Source organism: Musa acuminata, chromosome BXJ2-1 (assembly GCF_036884655.1).
Source record: "Musa acuminata AAA Group cultivar baxijiao chromosome BXJ2-1, Cavendish_Baxijiao_AAA, whole genome shotgun sequence".
In the NCBI taxonomy this organism is placed as follows: Eukaryota; Viridiplantae; Streptophyta; class Magnoliopsida; order Zingiberales; family Musaceae; genus Musa; species Musa acuminata.
The window spans coordinates 18,956,689-18,974,938 of NC_088338.1; the positions used below are offsets into that span (position 1 = coordinate 18,956,689).

The 18,250-nt window shown below is 38.4% G+C and overlaps 1 protein-coding gene across 1 annotated transcript; it reads right to left on the minus strand.

Moving 5' to 3' along the window:
* Positions 1–1,987: 1,987 nt before the first annotated feature.
* LOC135599054 (PLASMODESMATA CALLOSE-BINDING PROTEIN 3-like) lies at positions 1,988–11,525 on the minus strand. Its single transcript, XM_065093730.1, has 7 exons — positions 9,734–11,525; positions 9,164–9,402; positions 8,922–9,025; positions 4,111–4,872; positions 3,377–3,616; positions 3,250–3,283; positions 1,988–2,622 (listed from the first exon to the last, which is right to left on the minus strand). The coding sequence occupies exons 4-7, from the start codon at positions 4,334–4,336 to the stop codon at positions 2,325–2,327; spliced, it is 798 nt and encodes a 265-aa protein (XP_064949802.1). The 5' UTR covers positions 4,337–4,872; positions 8,922–9,025; positions 9,164–9,402; positions 9,734–11,525; the 3' UTR covers positions 1,988–2,324.
* Positions 11,526–18,250: the final 6,725 nt, after the last annotated feature.

Below are 18,250 nucleotides of genomic sequence, written 5' to 3' on the forward strand. Positions count from 1 at the left end.
CATGGCTATGCACTACCTTCCCTGGTTTTTAGATTGGATTTCCATTGGAGGTAAGTGCAGTTGGTTTCTTTGAGATGGCTTTATGCAATATCTAGTCATTGACCAATCGAATATGTTTTGTCTCAAAGTTTGGTGATGTGATGCATTTGAAGACAAGGTCAAAAGAAATCTGTTTTTGGGGTGTACTATTGGCCTTGCTATTTCAGTGAAGGCTTCCAATTGTAATGTTATGCAGCATTTCTCCTTCTCAAGTTCTATGATCGTTGTTGTTTGAGGCACCAAAATCTGTATTGAGGTTGAGGAAGTACATTTTGACGATCGGGTTAGGAAGTCTGTGCGCTGCTTCCAATTGTAATGTTGTGCAACATTTCTCCTGCTTAAGTTGTTCTATGATCATTGTTGTTTGAGGCACTAAAATCTGTATTGAGGTTGAAGAAGTACATTTTGATGATCGGATTAGGAAAGTCTATGCGCTACTTCCAATTGTATTGTAATGTTATGCAACATTTCTCCTGCTCAAGTTCTGTGATCATTGTTGTTTGAGGCACCAAAATCTGTATTGAGATTGAGGAAGTACATTTTAAGGATCTGATTAGGAAGTCTGTGTGCTATTGTAATGTCATTATGCAACATTTCTCCGGCTCAAGTTGTTTTAAGGCACCAAAATCTGTATTGAGGTTGAGGAAGTACATTTGGGGATCGGATTAGGAAGTCTGTGCCCTACTTGTGTGGAAGGATCTCTGGAAGGGAGAAGGCAAATCAGATGGGGAGGGCTACTTGTGTAGAAGGATCTCTGGAAGGGAGAAGGCAGCTCATATGGGGGAGGAACTGAGTTCAACTTTGTTGTGTCTGAATCAAAATTTCATTAATGTTGTACTCGAATGTTATTCTTTCCAACTGCACAAGAGTTTGTCTTTTTCCAGGTAGTAAAGAGATGAGATCACAAACAAAAGGCTAATATATGGTTACAGATGGTATGCTAAGTACATACCATATAAAATAATTACAGCAAGTTAAAAGGTCTTCGTCATTTGGATGTATTTATTGAATGTCACATTGACCATCTCAGTGTAGATTATTAAGAATGCGGCAGCCACTTCGTATCATGCATAATGGTTGCATGGCTGGTTTGCAATCGTGTGTACCGGTAGTAATATCGATCAAAGCTTGCATTAGTATCACGTAGTTTGCAATCTTATGTACCGGTAGTAATATCGATCAAAGCTTGCATTAGTATCAAGTAGTTTGCAATCTTATGTACCGGTAGTATATCAATCAAAGCTCGGACTAGTATCAACAAGGTTTACGATCTTATGATCTTATGTATCGTACCGGTAGTAGTATCAACAAGGTTTACGATCTTATGTATCGTACCGGTAGTATATCGATCAAAGCTTCGACTATTTATAATCTTATCTACTAGTAGTATATCCATTAGAATTAGTTAAAGACTATTTGTAATATCCATAAGAACTCGGATTAGTATCGTAATGACATATAGCGAATGTCAATATATTGATATATAGCGAATGTCAATATATTGGCACATATTAAATTTTAAGAACTTAAAAAATCTGAAAACAATAAAAAAAATCCATCGCGAATCCATCATGTATGCGCTATCCTATTTATCAACGTACACTAGCTTTCAGAGCAGCAATTACTATCATTTTTACTATACGGTACCTATCGATGTTACAAATGCTGACATGCTTAATAACAATCATTATTTCCATCATTTTTGAAAAACAATATATATATATATATATATATAAGAATTGCCTGAAAATTACTTGGTTTTGGTAATAATAAAAAATAATTTTGTTTGAATTTTTAATTTTAATTTTAATTTTTTTGTATTTTTCCTTGCCCAATCTGTTTAATTTGGTGATCAGGATCTGGCATTACATACTTGGTTCGCTTGTGGCATCAGCAACACACGCAGACTTCTTCTTTATCTGACCAGTAAAGAATTGCTCCATGCAGATAGATACAACCCATATAGATTAGACATTAAGCTAAAAGGGAGGTATGGCAGCCTCATCAACCCATATGATACAATGAATCATTGCCTCCCTGGATCACTTAAGAGAGAGAGAGAGAAGGACAAGTTCCATGAAAAGAAAAAGAGCATAAAAGAGGGAATCAAAGCCCCACTTTTGTTGCCACTAAACAACAAAACACTGGTGGGGGGAACGTCTGTAGATGGATCCCTCGTTGGCCACCTATGTTCATCACATGACTTGTGGACCCTCATCTGCTCATCGATATGCTTTCAATTCCTCGAAAGATGTGATTTCAGACAGCCTACTACAAGTGTGAACTCATAACCTCAACAGGAACACGGACGAGAGAAAGAGAGTTGATAGGAGTGAGGCCACCTCAGCCCCTGGGAGCAAGCCCCCATCACTACCATCAATGCTACTGGTTGTACCAGTGGGGCCCAGTCCTCCCAGCACCCCTCCGGTCCCCGTGGGGGTGGCGCCTGTGGTTGGAGGGCTGAAGGTTGTAGGAGTCGTCGTCGTGGTTGGGGGAGTGGTGCTTGTGCTTGTCGGAGTGCCGATTGCGGGGGTGCTGCTCGTTGGGGTGGTGGTTGTTGGAGTGCCGGAAGTTCCTGCAACACTGACAAAAAAAAAACAAAGAATTGGAAGAGAAACAAGGTTTAGATATGAACAAGCAGTAAAATGAAATTAAAGCGAGATAAACAAGAAGAACAACTGGCACGAGCACATAAAAGCATGCAAAAGCAACAACAGCTTTTGCAAAAAAAAGATTCCCCAATGGCTCATGAATGATTGAACCATAGAGGAAGAAAAGAAGCAAAAGGAACATACTGGCTTCATAAAGAAGATTATGACAAAAGCAACGGGCCGCTTGGCAGATCAAATAGAAACATGACATTTTAGATTATGTTCCGTAGCCTCAATCAGACAGGTGGAGGATTTAGATATTTGGGGAAAAAAAACATCAATATATCATAGTGGTTGATATATGCTCATTTGGAGTGGAAAAGCTAAAGATGGGGTAGCAAGGAAAGGAACATAAATAAAAGAAAGAAAGAAAGAAAGAAAGAAAGGCCGGATCTTTTGACTCATCAGGGGTTGTACAATCACCACAACTTTAAGAACCATCCAAAGCAAAAGGCCTCTTCAAAGAATTCAAAGCTGCTTTAAGAAAACAATGGCTATCATTCAAAGCTGCTTTAAGAAAACAATGGCTATCTTCTGCACAAATCGAAGAAAAATATACCTGGAAGTCGCAGGGTATGTGCAACCATTCCCCCCTGCAAAACCAAAGAGGATGATAGTACGAGTGGCTCAGTGGTAATGTAAATGGAATGTGTCTTGGAATAGGGGGGAGAGGGGACTTTGTTTACCTGGATCTGTTGATGTAAGAGAGGCAGTGCCTGCAAAGTCACAGGCTCCTTGGGCCTGACCCTTCCTCTGGTAATAGCTATTGGCAGCGTAAGAGCAGTGGGCGAGCACTGTGTTGGGGTTGTAGCATGCCCCATTCTGAATGATAGGAGTGCAGTCAGCCCCAGCTCCACAAGCATAGTCCAGTGCCTTTTGCAGAGCAGTGTTGCTCATATCAGATCGGCACACACACCAAGCAGCATCTTCAAAATGGAGCAGAGGTTAACCAAGAAAACAATATTTAACTAGGATCAACCTTAACTATATATATATATATATATATATAATGAGACACAACAAAGAGAAAAAGAGAGAGAGAAAGAAACAGATGAACAGGCAGAGATTGATTAGTACCCACAATAGTTGATCTCATGTGTTTTGAGTCATTAATCTCTCTCTGCCATCAGATGATGAAAAAAATAGAAACTAGTAAAACATGTCAACCAAATAGGTGCAGGCAGGACGGTTGTCTCTCGAGGACTCGATTCTGAAGAAAGAACCAGAGGAGGTAAGATAGGCAAGGAAGAAGCAGAAACATGCAAGGAAAACAAATTCGACTGAGTGCTAAGAAACAAGAGGTGGCTTCACAACCTTAACCACTTAGCTCACATGATCAGGAAATCCTCTGCCTATCTTAAACAACAAAGACAAAGAAAAGGCAGAAGAATTCAATGAGGGGGAGAAGCCTAAAGCTTACCTGAACCACTAGACATGGCGACGGCGAGCACGAGGAGCAGGAAAGTAGCCATTTCTACAGCAGCAGCAGCAGCAGCAGCAGCAGCAGCACACACACAGAGAGAGAGAGAGAGAGAGAGAGAGAGGATTTGCAGCAACCCAGCAAGCTTATTAGGTTGGCTTGTGAGGGGTGTCAATGGATGCGAACAAGAATCATGCTTGGGTGAGTGCTGCTGCTTACATATCATCAGATGGATTTATTTCTTCGCCCACACGATTGTTTACTGTTAATGCCACCACACTGTGTCTGTGTCCTCCGTCGTCGAGCCTCTTTTTACTTTTGGGTTGTAGCATGTGACCTTGGGAGAATGAACAGTGCTTTTCTGCCATGGGTTGTGCATCAGAATTTGGAACATGCAGCAGCTCCTCCAGACACGTATAACTTATCTTGTTCTGCACTTGTTGAGTCGTCAGTGTGATGTGAGCAACGTGTCAGTTGTGGTTGGCCATCAGAACCCAGAATCGACAGTTGCTCCAGCAATGTCATCTTTGTAATCTTCTGCTCATAAGTTGGCCAGAGCACTGCATATATCTTTTTGCACAATCATGCAGTTCACTTCATCTCCAGTAGTCCAAACCCTATCAGCTTGAGCTTGAGGAGAAATTAGTGTGTTAAGGATATTGTACCCCATTGTTATCAGTCATCTGTTGAGTCACTGGAGCAAACAATTCTTTATGCGAAATCTGCTACTTTGAACAACTTAAGATGAGCCCTTGCAGAGACCTGTTACATTGAAGTGACAGCATAGTTAAAACAAGGTTTGGTTAACTTCAAGATCAAACAGAAGCATGCATTAAATGGAGAAGAGAACTCAACTAGATTACCAAGCTCAGGATATGCTTGTCGATAAGATGTGGCATCTGCACAAGATTATGAAATCATATATATATATATATATATATAGCAGCAATAATGATCATTCATGATTGTTAGAAATCATGATTTAAACTCCCCACCACCTTAAAAAACATGATGGAAAACCCTAATCTTATTTAATCATCACACTAATATACAAAGACCTAACTTGAAAAAAGGAAAACAAGAACACGTCGCCTTGGCTACGTGTAAAACTATTTTACCCCATGTTCATGTTTCAGCATACGGCTTATGCATGAAGATAGGTGGGCATAGACAAAGATTGAGGAACAGGGATGGAGATTTGCAAGAACAAAAAAATAATCAATGATCTACAATCTACAATGAGAGACAGTACATTGACAGGAAGATTTCTGGGCACCGAAACTGCGGTGACATGTCCCTGTGGCAAAGTTGTCTCGGAAGCAACCGAGCCCATAACTCCATCTATCCGACTCCTGCCGTGGAACTTGCCCAAGCAGTTCGCGATGGAAAACTTCTATAACTCCTGGCAATACAGTAGTACGTCCAACATTGAGGTCCTCCCATCCGATCTCAAGTACAGTAAGTAGTCAATGACAAAAATATGAGAGCAACAGAGTTATTGTTGCCCCTCTTCTTTCCTGTACAGCAAATAATGGCACTTCTTGAATCATGACTACTACATGGAGATTTACTGGTGGTTCAATTCAAACAATGCAAGGTATTGTTTTGCATTTGTTTATTCTCATGCGCGTTCGTATTCAGATGAAAGTAAATCTCTAATATTAGTCTCCGGTCATCATCTATTATGCAAGCAACAAACCAGAATCTTCTTGCGTTTCTATTTTCAATTCCAAATCTAAGTGTACTTTCACACATCTCCCATGCGGATGATGAAATTATAATCTGGAATACACTACCACTCTCACATATTATAGGAAAGGAGAAATTTTTAGAACTTCAAACAAAAAAAAAGAAAGAGAAAACAAATAATAAAATTTAAATTTCTTAAAACGAGGACTAACCAAATCAATCATTTCATCCACCATTTCTGTGTGATCTTTACGTCTGTTTTTTCTAACAAACACTCCAAGGGATATCACATCATTTATCTATCCTTACAGAGCATCTTCAGTCAAACTTCTCTTGACACTCACCTTCCACTTTCTTTGTTCATAGACAATCTTTGGCACAACTAATTGAAGGTACTTGTTTAGTTGCTAGGTTCAACGTACAGCTAATCATTTTGGTCAGGTTCAAGTTATAATGCCATAGCCTGTTGAGTCATGGTGGGCCCCAAAAAGCCATTGGGCAAAATAAATTTTGATTAACAATCAAAACTAAATGCAACCTACAGTGAAATTTAGCACACAATTCTAACCATGTGATATATTTTTAACAGCTATGATCATCACATTTTATGCAGCTTAGAGACAACAAAACAAAATACCCAGATACAGTGAATAGTCATATCTTCCTCCCCACCCTTCTCCCTTCCTCTCCGCTCCCCCGTATCTGAAACAACATCACCACCCATGGCAGCCAGTGTCTCTCCCTTGCCACTGAGGTCTGCCCATAAAGCATATACAGGAGGCAGGGCCTATATTACTGCTTGAGACATAGCAACAATGCTCGCAGAAACAAGGGAATGGCGTCACTGGGGCTCAACAGACCTCTAACGAATCTCTCACATAAAATGGTGAAATCCTTAGCAACCCAACTTGAACTCAAATGCATAACACAGCCCGCTGTGATGATGCTGGCCAAAGTAGAGGCAAGACCAAGGCCCCCTGAAGTGGAGACAAAGTTCATCTTATATCTTGAGCCACAAGTCATGGCAGCAATGCTCGCAAACACAGAGGGATACTCTTGGGGCAGTGGCAGGTAGGAGACTCCTGTTCTCAAACAATGATGCAAGAATTCAGAGTTCTGCAACATGTTCCCTCAACTGTTTTTGTTCAACTTACCTCAACATGGCAAGGGTTTCTAATCCCATTTTCAAATAATTTCCCCTTCAACTTCATATTCCTTCAAATGCATTTAGTTTCGTGTTACTCCTTTGTGGAAAAAGTGGAAAGTTTCTCATACAAATTTGAATATTTTAATCCCTAAGGTTTTCTCCCCTTTCCCACTAATCCATTAATTTGATGAAGTCCAAGCTCTTTAAACCAAATGGTAGTAGACTCATCTAACTTTTCTAAATCAATCAAAGTCTACTCCCATTTTTTATATAGGAATATACCAAAAATATAATAATCTCCCACATCCAGGAGCTTGAAGTTTTCGCTAATGCCCAACATAACTCGAAATCTAATGAGTTAAAAAACGTTAGGCGCCAAGGTCGCAAAATGCCCGAGGCACTGGGCGCTTATCTGAGCGAAGCGAGACACTCTAAAATATTAAAATATAATAAAATTTTATTTTAATATTTTAAAATATTCTCTACTGTTAATAGTAGAGTGTGAGAAGGAGACCGAGGTGAGAAGCTGAGTCACGGTGAGGACTTAGTCGCGGATAGGAGGCTGCTATTTGAGAGCAGCGATAGCAGCGGGTGGCACCGGAGAGCAGCGACAATGGCAGCGGAGAGCAGTGATAGCGACAGCGCTAACGGGTGATAGCGGAGAGCAGCAGTAGCAGAGAGAGGAATCAGCAGTGGCAATGGAGAGCAGCGACAATAGCAGTGGAGAGTAGCGACAGCGGAGAGAGGCAACGATAGTGGCAGCGACAATGACAGTAGAGAGCAGCGATAATGACAGCAGAGAGAGGTAGCGACAGCGGCAATAGAGAGAAAATGTCAGTGGCGGAATCACAAGTAGGGTTGGGGGAAGTCATGAGGGGGAGGCTGCGAACCAACTAACGCAAATGCGACCGAACCAAACCTAAAAAGCTAGTTCAGTTGCCTGGTTTAAATCGGGCGCTGGCTTGAAGTGCCCGACGACTAGGCTTGGGCGAGCATGCGTCTATTGGATTAGTTATCTCATTAGATTAGGTATCGTAAAGGGTCCATGAATGGGGTTGAAGACACTAAGATGTTGAACCTCACATGCCCTATGTTAGGGTTTGATCCTGACAGTGATTTCAAAAGGCGCTCGCATACTCGCCTTGCCTTGCCCGAGCACTTAGGCGAGTATGCAAGCGCCTTTTGAAATCACTGTCGGGTTCAAACCCTAACATGGGGCATGTGAGGTTCAACATCTTAGTGTCTTCAACCCCATTCATGGACCCTTTACGACACCTAATCTAATGAGATAACTAATCCATTAAGCTCATCACTCGAAGAGCCTGATAGAAGACAACAGACATATTTAGTCAGTTAGTCAAAGTCTTCTTTCATTTCTAACGTGGGACTAAACTAGAGATATTACATCAGTGAAGATACTATGTGAAATAGTTCCTAATACTACTTTTGTCCATTTGATGATTAATATTATACAACATAATAGAGGTAATGAGTTATGTATTAGTTCTCACTATCAAGGTTTGACGTACCAAAGCATACCGCTCGGTACGGGTGATATGTACCAGTCCGATAGAGGACCGGTATAGGCGGTACATCGATACACCTCAGTATATCATGTGTCGGTATAGCTCGGTATGCATCATCCCGATAGCTGGTCGGTACACCGATACAAACCGGTAATATAAACCATGCTCACTATAACTTTTGCTGGAATAAGCTCATGCAAATGCACGTGCCACACGCTAATTACTAACAAATGCACATAGGATTTTGGAAACCTATATAATTAGTCAATATATAAAAAACTATCAAACACAATGATCCGATCTAAATCTGGAAATCCACATGTAAATGTATTGTTCAGAGATTTCCCTGCATAAGATTAAAATCAACAGAAAAGATACACTAATAAGTAGTAAGCAAAGCAAGTAAAATGGAAAAGATTTTCACAAGGATCATCTACAAATGAACATACCTTGAGAACATGCTTTCAAGCCTGTTGGACCTTCCACTAAATTCTTCCACAATATTTGAGAAAATACAGTCCGCCACCAGAGAAGACTTAAACATTCTGGTTATCTTTAAAAAACAAAAAGAAATCATTTTAGAACATGACTCAACGATGCACAACACAATAAACATCTGCAAAACATATGTAAAAAAAAGTAACAATATTCCATATTGAACTCCTCAGATTTTATATGAACAAAAACTTACAGATCACCATCAATTAAACAAGAATCTCTTTCTGATGAATAGATCTTGTTGCATGAATCAGAAAGAGCTGATTTAGCAACAGAGTAGGTCACTTGTTCATAAGCTGAAGTTGCATCCACATTAAGCATTGTAGCTGGTAAAGCTGGTAAGAGTTGTTGGATCATCTGAGTTGTCAGAGTTAGCCTTCTTCGTGATGAAAGCATTGATGGTCCATTAATAACTTCAGCTTCATCACCAACCTAGTATCAAACACACCCATTAACTTCTCAGTTTTCACCAGGTGCTGACAGAATATAGAGCAATAGACTACTTAACCTGAAATGACGAATCAACTAACTTTCTCAATCAAACTATTGGAAGCCCAAGTCTAATACAGCTCAGTCATACAATAAATTATTTAAAAAAAATCAAAATTAACAAAATGTTCAAAGCTGAAACTTAAGTTGCACAAGAAATATCAAGTACAAAACTAGTATAAATTTTCTGATGGATAGTGTATTCATTTGGTTATTTCATAACATAATAAAAGTATTCATCATAGTGCTACTACTGAAAACCAACATCTGGTACCTTTGTAAACCTTGTGAGATCTCATGCCATGGACGTAGCTCTGAGGCTGCACTCTTGCGCTTTTTTGACATTTGAACAACACCATGATCCATGACAATGGGAGGCAGCGCAAGGGCAGATGATTCATTGGTAGCTATAGTTCTGGCCAATGTACTTTGCCCAATGGTACCAACTTTGCTGTTATCAACTATATGTTCTAGTATAGAACTATTTTCTGTGCTCTGAGGAACTTCTGCAAAAAAGTGAAATTGAGTGGCAGATTTGGGACTCTGTCCATCATGTTTAGCCATTCCCTTGTTGGTTTCATAGGTTTTATGCATTTCTAATAAAGAAGAGGTCATCTGAGAATCTTGGAGTGCTGAGAGTGCATTTGATTTTGAAGATCATGATCTTCTGCAATAGATGTTATTTTTGAATCTCTCTCATTCTTCTTTGAAGAAAAGCATAACATTTTGACATCTGATGGAAATGAACTCTGTGAACTTGCAACAAGTTTCCCTTCTGCAGGATCCTTGAAGAGTGTATTCTGCCTAGAAGAAAATCTCTGACTTACATTATGCTCCATTTGATAAGCATTAGATTTAAAGTCAGCTCCTTTAAGCCTGTGTCCTTAGGTCATGTTCGAATTGGAATCAGCATCCTTCATGGATTGCATTTGTTGCAGTAGGGAGTAATTTCTCTTTTGAGATTCTGTAGGTACTAAAGTGCTTCCAGAGAAACAAGCATCACTTCTAGAAGAAGTAATATTTCTAATTGGAGCATGTACTGCCTGAGGGTGAAATCCTGAACCATTACCTTTGCTCTTGTCAACATCCTGTTGGTGTTGGACCAAATATGGAATGTAGACATTAGAATCTCCATCAAACAGATTACTTTTTAGTGGTTCTTCCTCATCGAAGAGAGCATTGTTAGCATACTCAGCTTGCTTTGGTTTTAAGAAATTGGCTACAACTTAATGATCTCCGTCCCGTGAAATGGAATTCAGACCTACTTCAGACAGAGCACTTTCTTCCTGATTTTTACCTCAACCATCTGTATTTTGCAGGTCCAACAAACTTGTATTCTTACCATGATTTATTATTGTCTGAAGTATGCTTGGAGCAACACTGTGAAGCTGCAGACCAGCTAAGCAATGTCGAACTGATAAATTTGGTGACACATCGTGCAACATTTTTGAGAAGCCAACTTGCTGAGACCTGCCAGTAAAAGGATGTTGAGGGCCTTATCTCGTCTCCTTAACAGGGAGTTGAAGATCAGAACTTTTAACATGAAAACCCCCAGCATTTATTGCCTTCCTAAGATCCATCTTTGGTGGATAAGCAAGGTGAAACTCTATCAGCTGGAATAGGAAATGGCGTCTCAACAGACTGATCAACTGCATCTCCGTTATGATTTATAGGTGGCTGCCTAAGGAGCATATCATTCTTAACAAGTGTGCTTAAATCAGCTTGGCTACCAAGGGAAACATCACCAGTTTTATCCGTTACTTCATGATAACTGGAACAAGATACATCTTCTTCTTGCTCTTGCAGCTGCTTCTCTTCCTGAAAATGATTTCCGACATAAGGAAAGTCAAAGAGAACATGAGGCTCCTTTGATTTCTTGTCCAGAAATGTTCGATCTATTTCTCCAGTTTTCTACTTGAGATGCTTCACAAGGAAGAGACCTAGCTGATGCAAAAGTTGACAAAGGTTGAGCCATATGACCTGCATTTTGATCAAGTGGCTGCCTATGGTTAATTAAGCAGGTCTGAGGAGGAACCTCAGAGTTCAAAAGTGGTTGCTTTTGAGATGGTTGGTTTAGCCACAACCCAAAACCCTGCAAGGTAGAAGACGGCCTAAATTGAGGGTGACAAGCATTAGCAGCAGCTTGTGCAGGTCTAACAGGTGCATTAAACTCATCACCATTCCTTAACTGATCAATTTTGCGAAGAAGCTCAACAACATTTTGACCGAAAGAGATCATGATAATGCAAGCATTAGAACAAGACAGCAAACAAGCTGATGCCAAATCCAGAAATTTTCATTAATCATGGTAACAGAAAAAAAATATATTATAAACATGATAGAGAATGCATTAAACAAAAAAGATGCATGTGAAAAAGTCTGGATATGTAAGTGATATAATCCGGAAAAACATAGATACACTTGTGTTAGATAAAATTGTATTCAATTTTCTAGAAATTTTTAGATCAAAATTATACAGCCACTACATTCTTCTATCTACAGATTAATGGCAGGAGTTTCACAATTTTATTTTAGATAAAGAGACTCAAATAGGTTCATTTAGAATTCCTTTAACATAAAGTTGTCAAATTGATTAGTTTTCAATTGAATTAAAGTATGATTCAGACAATAAAAAAGAAAATTGAATCAATATGCATTTTTAAATCCCCTATTTTTCAAGTTTGAGAGTGACAAAAGATTTAATATCTTAAAGAAAAAAATGTTCAACTGACAAGGGTTTTGAACTAGCTTTCATTTGTCATTATTTCCTAATTTTGAATTCATTAAGTGGTGAGTTAAGTAGTTAAAAGTCCAAATTGCCAAGTCTTTTATTGTCTTTTTTTCCTCTATTTTGAATAAATATTGTGCATTCAGAAATATAAGTTGATATTGTCATTATAAGGAAACTCTTGACCATAGGTGTCCATCTTCTTCCTTCCAAGTCTGCATCTCTATTCCCCACTCTCTGCTTCTAATGCTACAAACGAAAGTTGCAGATTACTGTTTACTTTAATTTCAGGTCAGAATGAAAGGCACCTGCATTAAGCAAATTTAATACCCTTGGACCACTGTAATACACTAGGCTTTCTTTCTCCCCACATGTTGGACACTGAACACTGATCACCAAAGATAGCTTTGATCATGAAAGTCTATTGCTATCATCCTGCCACTTCTAAAGGTGTCCAAACAGTTAGAAAGAAAAAAAAAGAATCTGTAAAAACCACTAATAAGATTTAAAAACTATGATCCTAAAACATTATGATTAAGCTATCAAAAAATATTATGAACACATACTAAGTTGACAAAGAGACTCCTAAAACAAAAATGAGCATTAAAGAGCAGAGGAGCAAACTTGAGCCAAAGCATACCTTGATTGAGAAATGCTTCTCAGAAAATTGAGCAGTTATTCCATCAAAAGAACCACTCAAGACATGGGTAAGAATGTTATCTCTAGGATGCAGTTCTTTTGGTCCATTAGCATTTGGCAATTCTCTGTAAATTTAGTACAAAAGCACCATAATAGTACAAAAGCATCAAAACGTTGAAACACATGCATTGTGAAGACTAAAGAAGTAAATTGTTGGACAGCAATAAAATCCAAATTAAATAATATATTTTCATTTACCTCTGTCACATCCATGTGATTGTTCAAAACATCATGGTTATCAAACTTTGAGTTTCCAACATTCTTTGTCACCACATTTTTTGATCCTTGAAAAACCACATCTGCTGGTCGTTGAAAATTTAGAAGGTGACTTGAAGGGAAAGAAGATTCCATATTTTTTTGCTCATATTGAGTTAAGGACTTTTGGTTCCCTAGAAGAGAATTCTCTACCGAGTCTCCTTCATAGCAACCATATAGTCAGTCTTCTCCTGAAAAAACATGTGGAAATCTATGTTTGCTGTCATAGGTGTTGACCAATCTTTTGTTGTTGCTGCCACTTGATGTTTCCAAATGTTGCAATGTCCTGCTTGGCTGATTCGGACTTCCAATATTTTCATTGCCTTGAGAATCTGCACATGCATCATGGGTGAAATCTTTTTCAAAAACAACTTGATGTCTATTAGTAATCTTCTGATTTGTTTCCTAAACTAAATTAGAGTTGTTTGATTTTGTACTAGAGCTAAAGCTACACATTTCAGTCTCCACCTCCTGTGAATTGCCAATATTAGATCTGAATGGTTGCATTCCACCATTTAGATTAACATAACTGGTGGCACCCAGCTTCCACTCATTGTCATGGGTTTCATGTACAAGTGAAGAACCATCTCCATCAGCCACCAATGGGTAGCTGGTATTCAAGCCATTTGGTCTACTATCACTATTCTGCCTATTAATACTGGAAAAGGACATGCTTTCTTCCTGAGTCCAACTGCCCACTATAATCTGTGACTTAAATTTGAAGTCTTCAGAACTGTTTTCCTTCTGTTCATATCTGTGCCCTGCCCATATTTTCATTAGTTACTGACATTTGTAATTGACCACCTTCTAGATATTGTTTTTGCTCCTGATTTCCAAGAAACTGTATCTTGTTAGCTTCTCCAGTAAACTGATGAAAAGACACATTGGGAACTTCACTTGGTACCCCCATCATCTTCTTCGTTTAAAGACTTCAAATTATATTGAAAACTAGGAATAGTATGGAATTTGAGTCCCATTGGCATCATAAAAGAGGCGAAGAGGGGAAACATGAATTCTGCAAGTTGCTATCACTCCAAGCATCCAGCAGCTTCCCACTATCGGTAGATGTATCTGAATGTATTCAAGCGACTCCATTCTTCAAGGACACCCTGCACCCTGTTCACTGCTAGAAGCTTGTACAGCCTCTTGCATAAGAGCGCTCCAGCTCCCACGCTGGATGTAAGGGATTGAGCCAAAATATTCATTCAGTAAAGGATCACCACGTGGATAGCCTCCCATGAAAGAATCAAGACTCCCTCCAAAAGAAGCTCCCCAGTTATCATTGTCATTGGTACCAAACGAGATCTTATCTTCTTAAGGGTCTAGACTAGCCACACCACTGGAAATCCCTACTTGCACTGCCTGTTTTTCCTGTAAATCACCTGGCCAATCATCTTGGTCCTCCCTATGACAAAATTCCACAACTTGAATATTATGTTTCATATAATTTGCTTGGTGAAAATTTCCCAACGTAACATCACTGCTCAAATCTTGCATGGGGTTGTGTCCTAGAAAACCTTTTCCTTGAAAGCTCCATCTGGTAACTTAAACTTTCCTCCATGCAGCCTTGTCAGGAAAATACTGATCAATTTGAAAACTGTCATATGGATCAAATGCCTCTTCTATCTGGTAGGCTGCTGCCTTTCTCATCAAACCAGTAGCATCATTAGACATCCCAATGAATTGAGAATACTTATTTGTAATGGGTTTGTTACCATAGACAGGCATGCCATTAAAGGACTGATCAAGTTGTTGTCTGTATTGCGTCTGGAATTTTGTTATAAAAAAAAGTGTGACCATTTGTGGGATTCTGCATGGCACATGAGCCACCTGACTGTGCGCAGTTCATATTGCCAGAAATTAACATCTGAGAGTTATTAGGCAGTATGGGCATGCTTCCAACAAAATTATTGGGTCATGTAAGTTGACATATCATTAACAGGCATATTATCTATTACTGTAGGTAAATGAGATGAGTGGCGGAAAAAAATTCAGCAGTCTTGCTCCCTGTTCTAGTTGATGACATTGCTGATGTCTCTGAAACTTTTGCAATTGCTTGTACATCAATTGTTGTTGCCACAGCTGCATGTCGCCAACACTGGGTTGCTGCTCAGGATGAGGTTGTGACATCCCAATTAGGTGGGTATATCCAGGAAATGTTGGTAGCAGAATCACCTCTATAATCTCCACCTGATTCCTTAATTGAATAAAGAACCATAATAAGTTCATTACAATGGGTCATAGATAACTAACTTGAAAAGGATTGCCCCAAGAAGAAACTCAAAATGATGAGGTACTTTCATCCCACGATCAGAAACCACAAGAGTTATGAAAGAACTATATACCAAGCTAGATTTATAGTAAGTCAATAACCAGTGCACCTTTATTGCACCTCTTTGTCAGTGCCGTCAAGAACACTTCTCCACAATGCCTGACATCAGAAGAGGTTTGTTTCCAGGCAAGGAACACCTAAGAGGACAATTCTGAATCCACAAACTGCAAACAATGATCCAGATGCAGTTTAAGGTTGACTGTCAAAATATGTCCCAGAATCTATGGCTCACAGAAAGGCAGCAGCAGTCTGACCAAAAATCTTGCTACTACTGAATGCATTTATTGCTGAACACAGTCACAGTCCCCCTGCGTGGCCATAAAAGAAAACATGCCACATGCTGGCAGCAAACAAAGCAGGGATCCACCATGTCCTGGTGGATCATCGACCAAAATGAGATAAGAATCAGATTGATTAGGTGGCATCTTTTGCCCAGTGACCCTATCTGCAGTTGTTAATTCATGCCAAAACACTTCTGTGTATTAGTGAGAGAGAGATTTGTGAGGGACAGTAGAGTGAGAAAACCAACAAAAGGTTATGTACTCAAATATTTTGGATACAGACCTTCACAGGGGAAACTGCACTTGTCTCCTCGACCTCGTGCCTACTGACTCTATGTTGTCTTATTTCACATGCTCATATATCTATGTGGATATCTATGTGTGAGAGAGAAAACAATATAGAGAGGGGAATGAAGACCAAAAAGAATAATGTACTTCCAAGAAGATTGGATACTGCTCTTTTTCTTTAACCAGGATCTCCACTTGCCTCAAGCTAATGCCAACTGGCAGTAGTATGCACTTCTCATTCCCTTCTCCCCCAAGCAAATGAAAAGGACTAAAGAATTGAGAGTGATTTTTTTTTTTCATTTTAAGAATAAGTGGTAAGGCAAGCACTGATCCTATGATCTTGTGATGATTTAACAAAATCCTTAGCAGTTAAACTAATCAACAATTTTAACATCTAAAGAAAGTGAAGAGTGAAGTAGCAAGTTAGAATGTCACAACTTAAAAATTTGTTGGATGAGGTTATAATTTTTTCAACTTTTGATAAGTAAGTTTGACACACCACCGATAAGATCAGCTTTTCCAATCCACTAGGTTTGTATATAGAATTATTGATTAGAATTCCACTTACAAGCATATCACGAATGCGGTGTATTCAAACTCGGGAGAAACAATATATTCACATGGTATTTCCAACTTAGTAGGAACTGTTAAGAAATTAAAATATATTTTAAAAGATCATAAATTAATATCTTGTCTTTTAAAGAGAATTAGATATAGTTGTAGGGATAAAGAATTCTTAGTTTAAAAAAGTTAAAATATATTTTAGAAGATCTCAAATTAATATCTTACCTTTTAAATAAGATTAAATAAAGTTGTAGAGATTAGATATTCTTGTATTTCTCATCTATAAATAGGTGGCATCTATATGTGTAGATCCATCCAAGCCTTAATTATTCAAGTCTATAAGGCTGAAGTCTAAGAGTCGTCCAAGATTTGTAAGTGTTTTTCTTTTTTAGAAGTTCAATATAGTTTTTCTTTTTTGTCTTGGTTTCTTCTTTTTCTATTTGGTTTGATCCTGGGTTAGTAGCAAGGTCCGCAATACCGTACCGTACCGGAGTTTCGACCTGGGCTCGGTACCGGTACGGTATTGCGGAAGAGTTGCACTTGCATGTGATCTCTCCTTTTCTTCACATAGTATCAGAGCCAAAAGGGTGATAATATGTGTTTCAAGATCTCCTTAGTGAAGAAGATAACCTTTTTCGATTACGAAATATTATAGTCGAGTTGGTAGATTTGGTATTAAGCTTCTTAATCAGTCTAACTATAAGATCTAGAAGACTTATTTAGAGTCCTATCTTATAGGGAAAGGTCTCTAGGACGTGGTTGGTGGCAATGCAACAACAACACCAGATGTTGTAGATGAAGACGCCATGAAAAGATGGAGAACTTTAAATGCAAAGGCTAAATTTGTATTAAAGAGATCTATTTCTCATGATCTCTTTGAACACATTATTTATTGCAAATCAACTTTAGAGATTTGGATAACTCTTAATGCATTATTCAACAAAAAGAATATGGTTTGGCTTTAGTATTTAAAGAATGATTTAGCAAATACTATCCAAGGTGATCTCTCAAATTTTCAGTATTTTTTGAAGACTAAAAATTTATATTCACAGATACCAATCTTAGGTCCTGACGAGTCTATTTCTGATATACGAATAAAACGTTATATTATTCATGATCTTCGAAAATAATATATTCCTTATGTTACATCTATTCAAGAATGGATTCAACAACTATCTTTAGTAGAGTTGGAAAATCTTCTTGCCTCTCAAGAATCCCTAGCTTGTCAAATAGCAAGAGTTTCTATTTTAAAGGGAGATGGAGATGTTTTTTTTATAAATAAAAAAATGATAATGATAACGATAAAGAGAAGAAGGATGATGCTAATAGCAAACAAAAGTCTTCTTTGAACAATCGTACAAATCAAAAAAAGATTAAGTGTTATAAGTGTGACAAGTTTAACCATATCAAGAAAAATTATCGTGTGAAGATTAAAGAAGAAAACATTATAAATAAAAAAAATTCTAATATTACTGATGAAGATTGGGGCAAGTGCTTTATGGCTGAAACTACTGAGGTCATGACATTTATTAATTTCGAATATGACTGGATTGTTGATTCATGATATGGTCATCGTCTCACTGGTGATGGTATTAAATCCATAAATCTTCGTCAATATGAAGGTAATAATGCAATTATTATGGC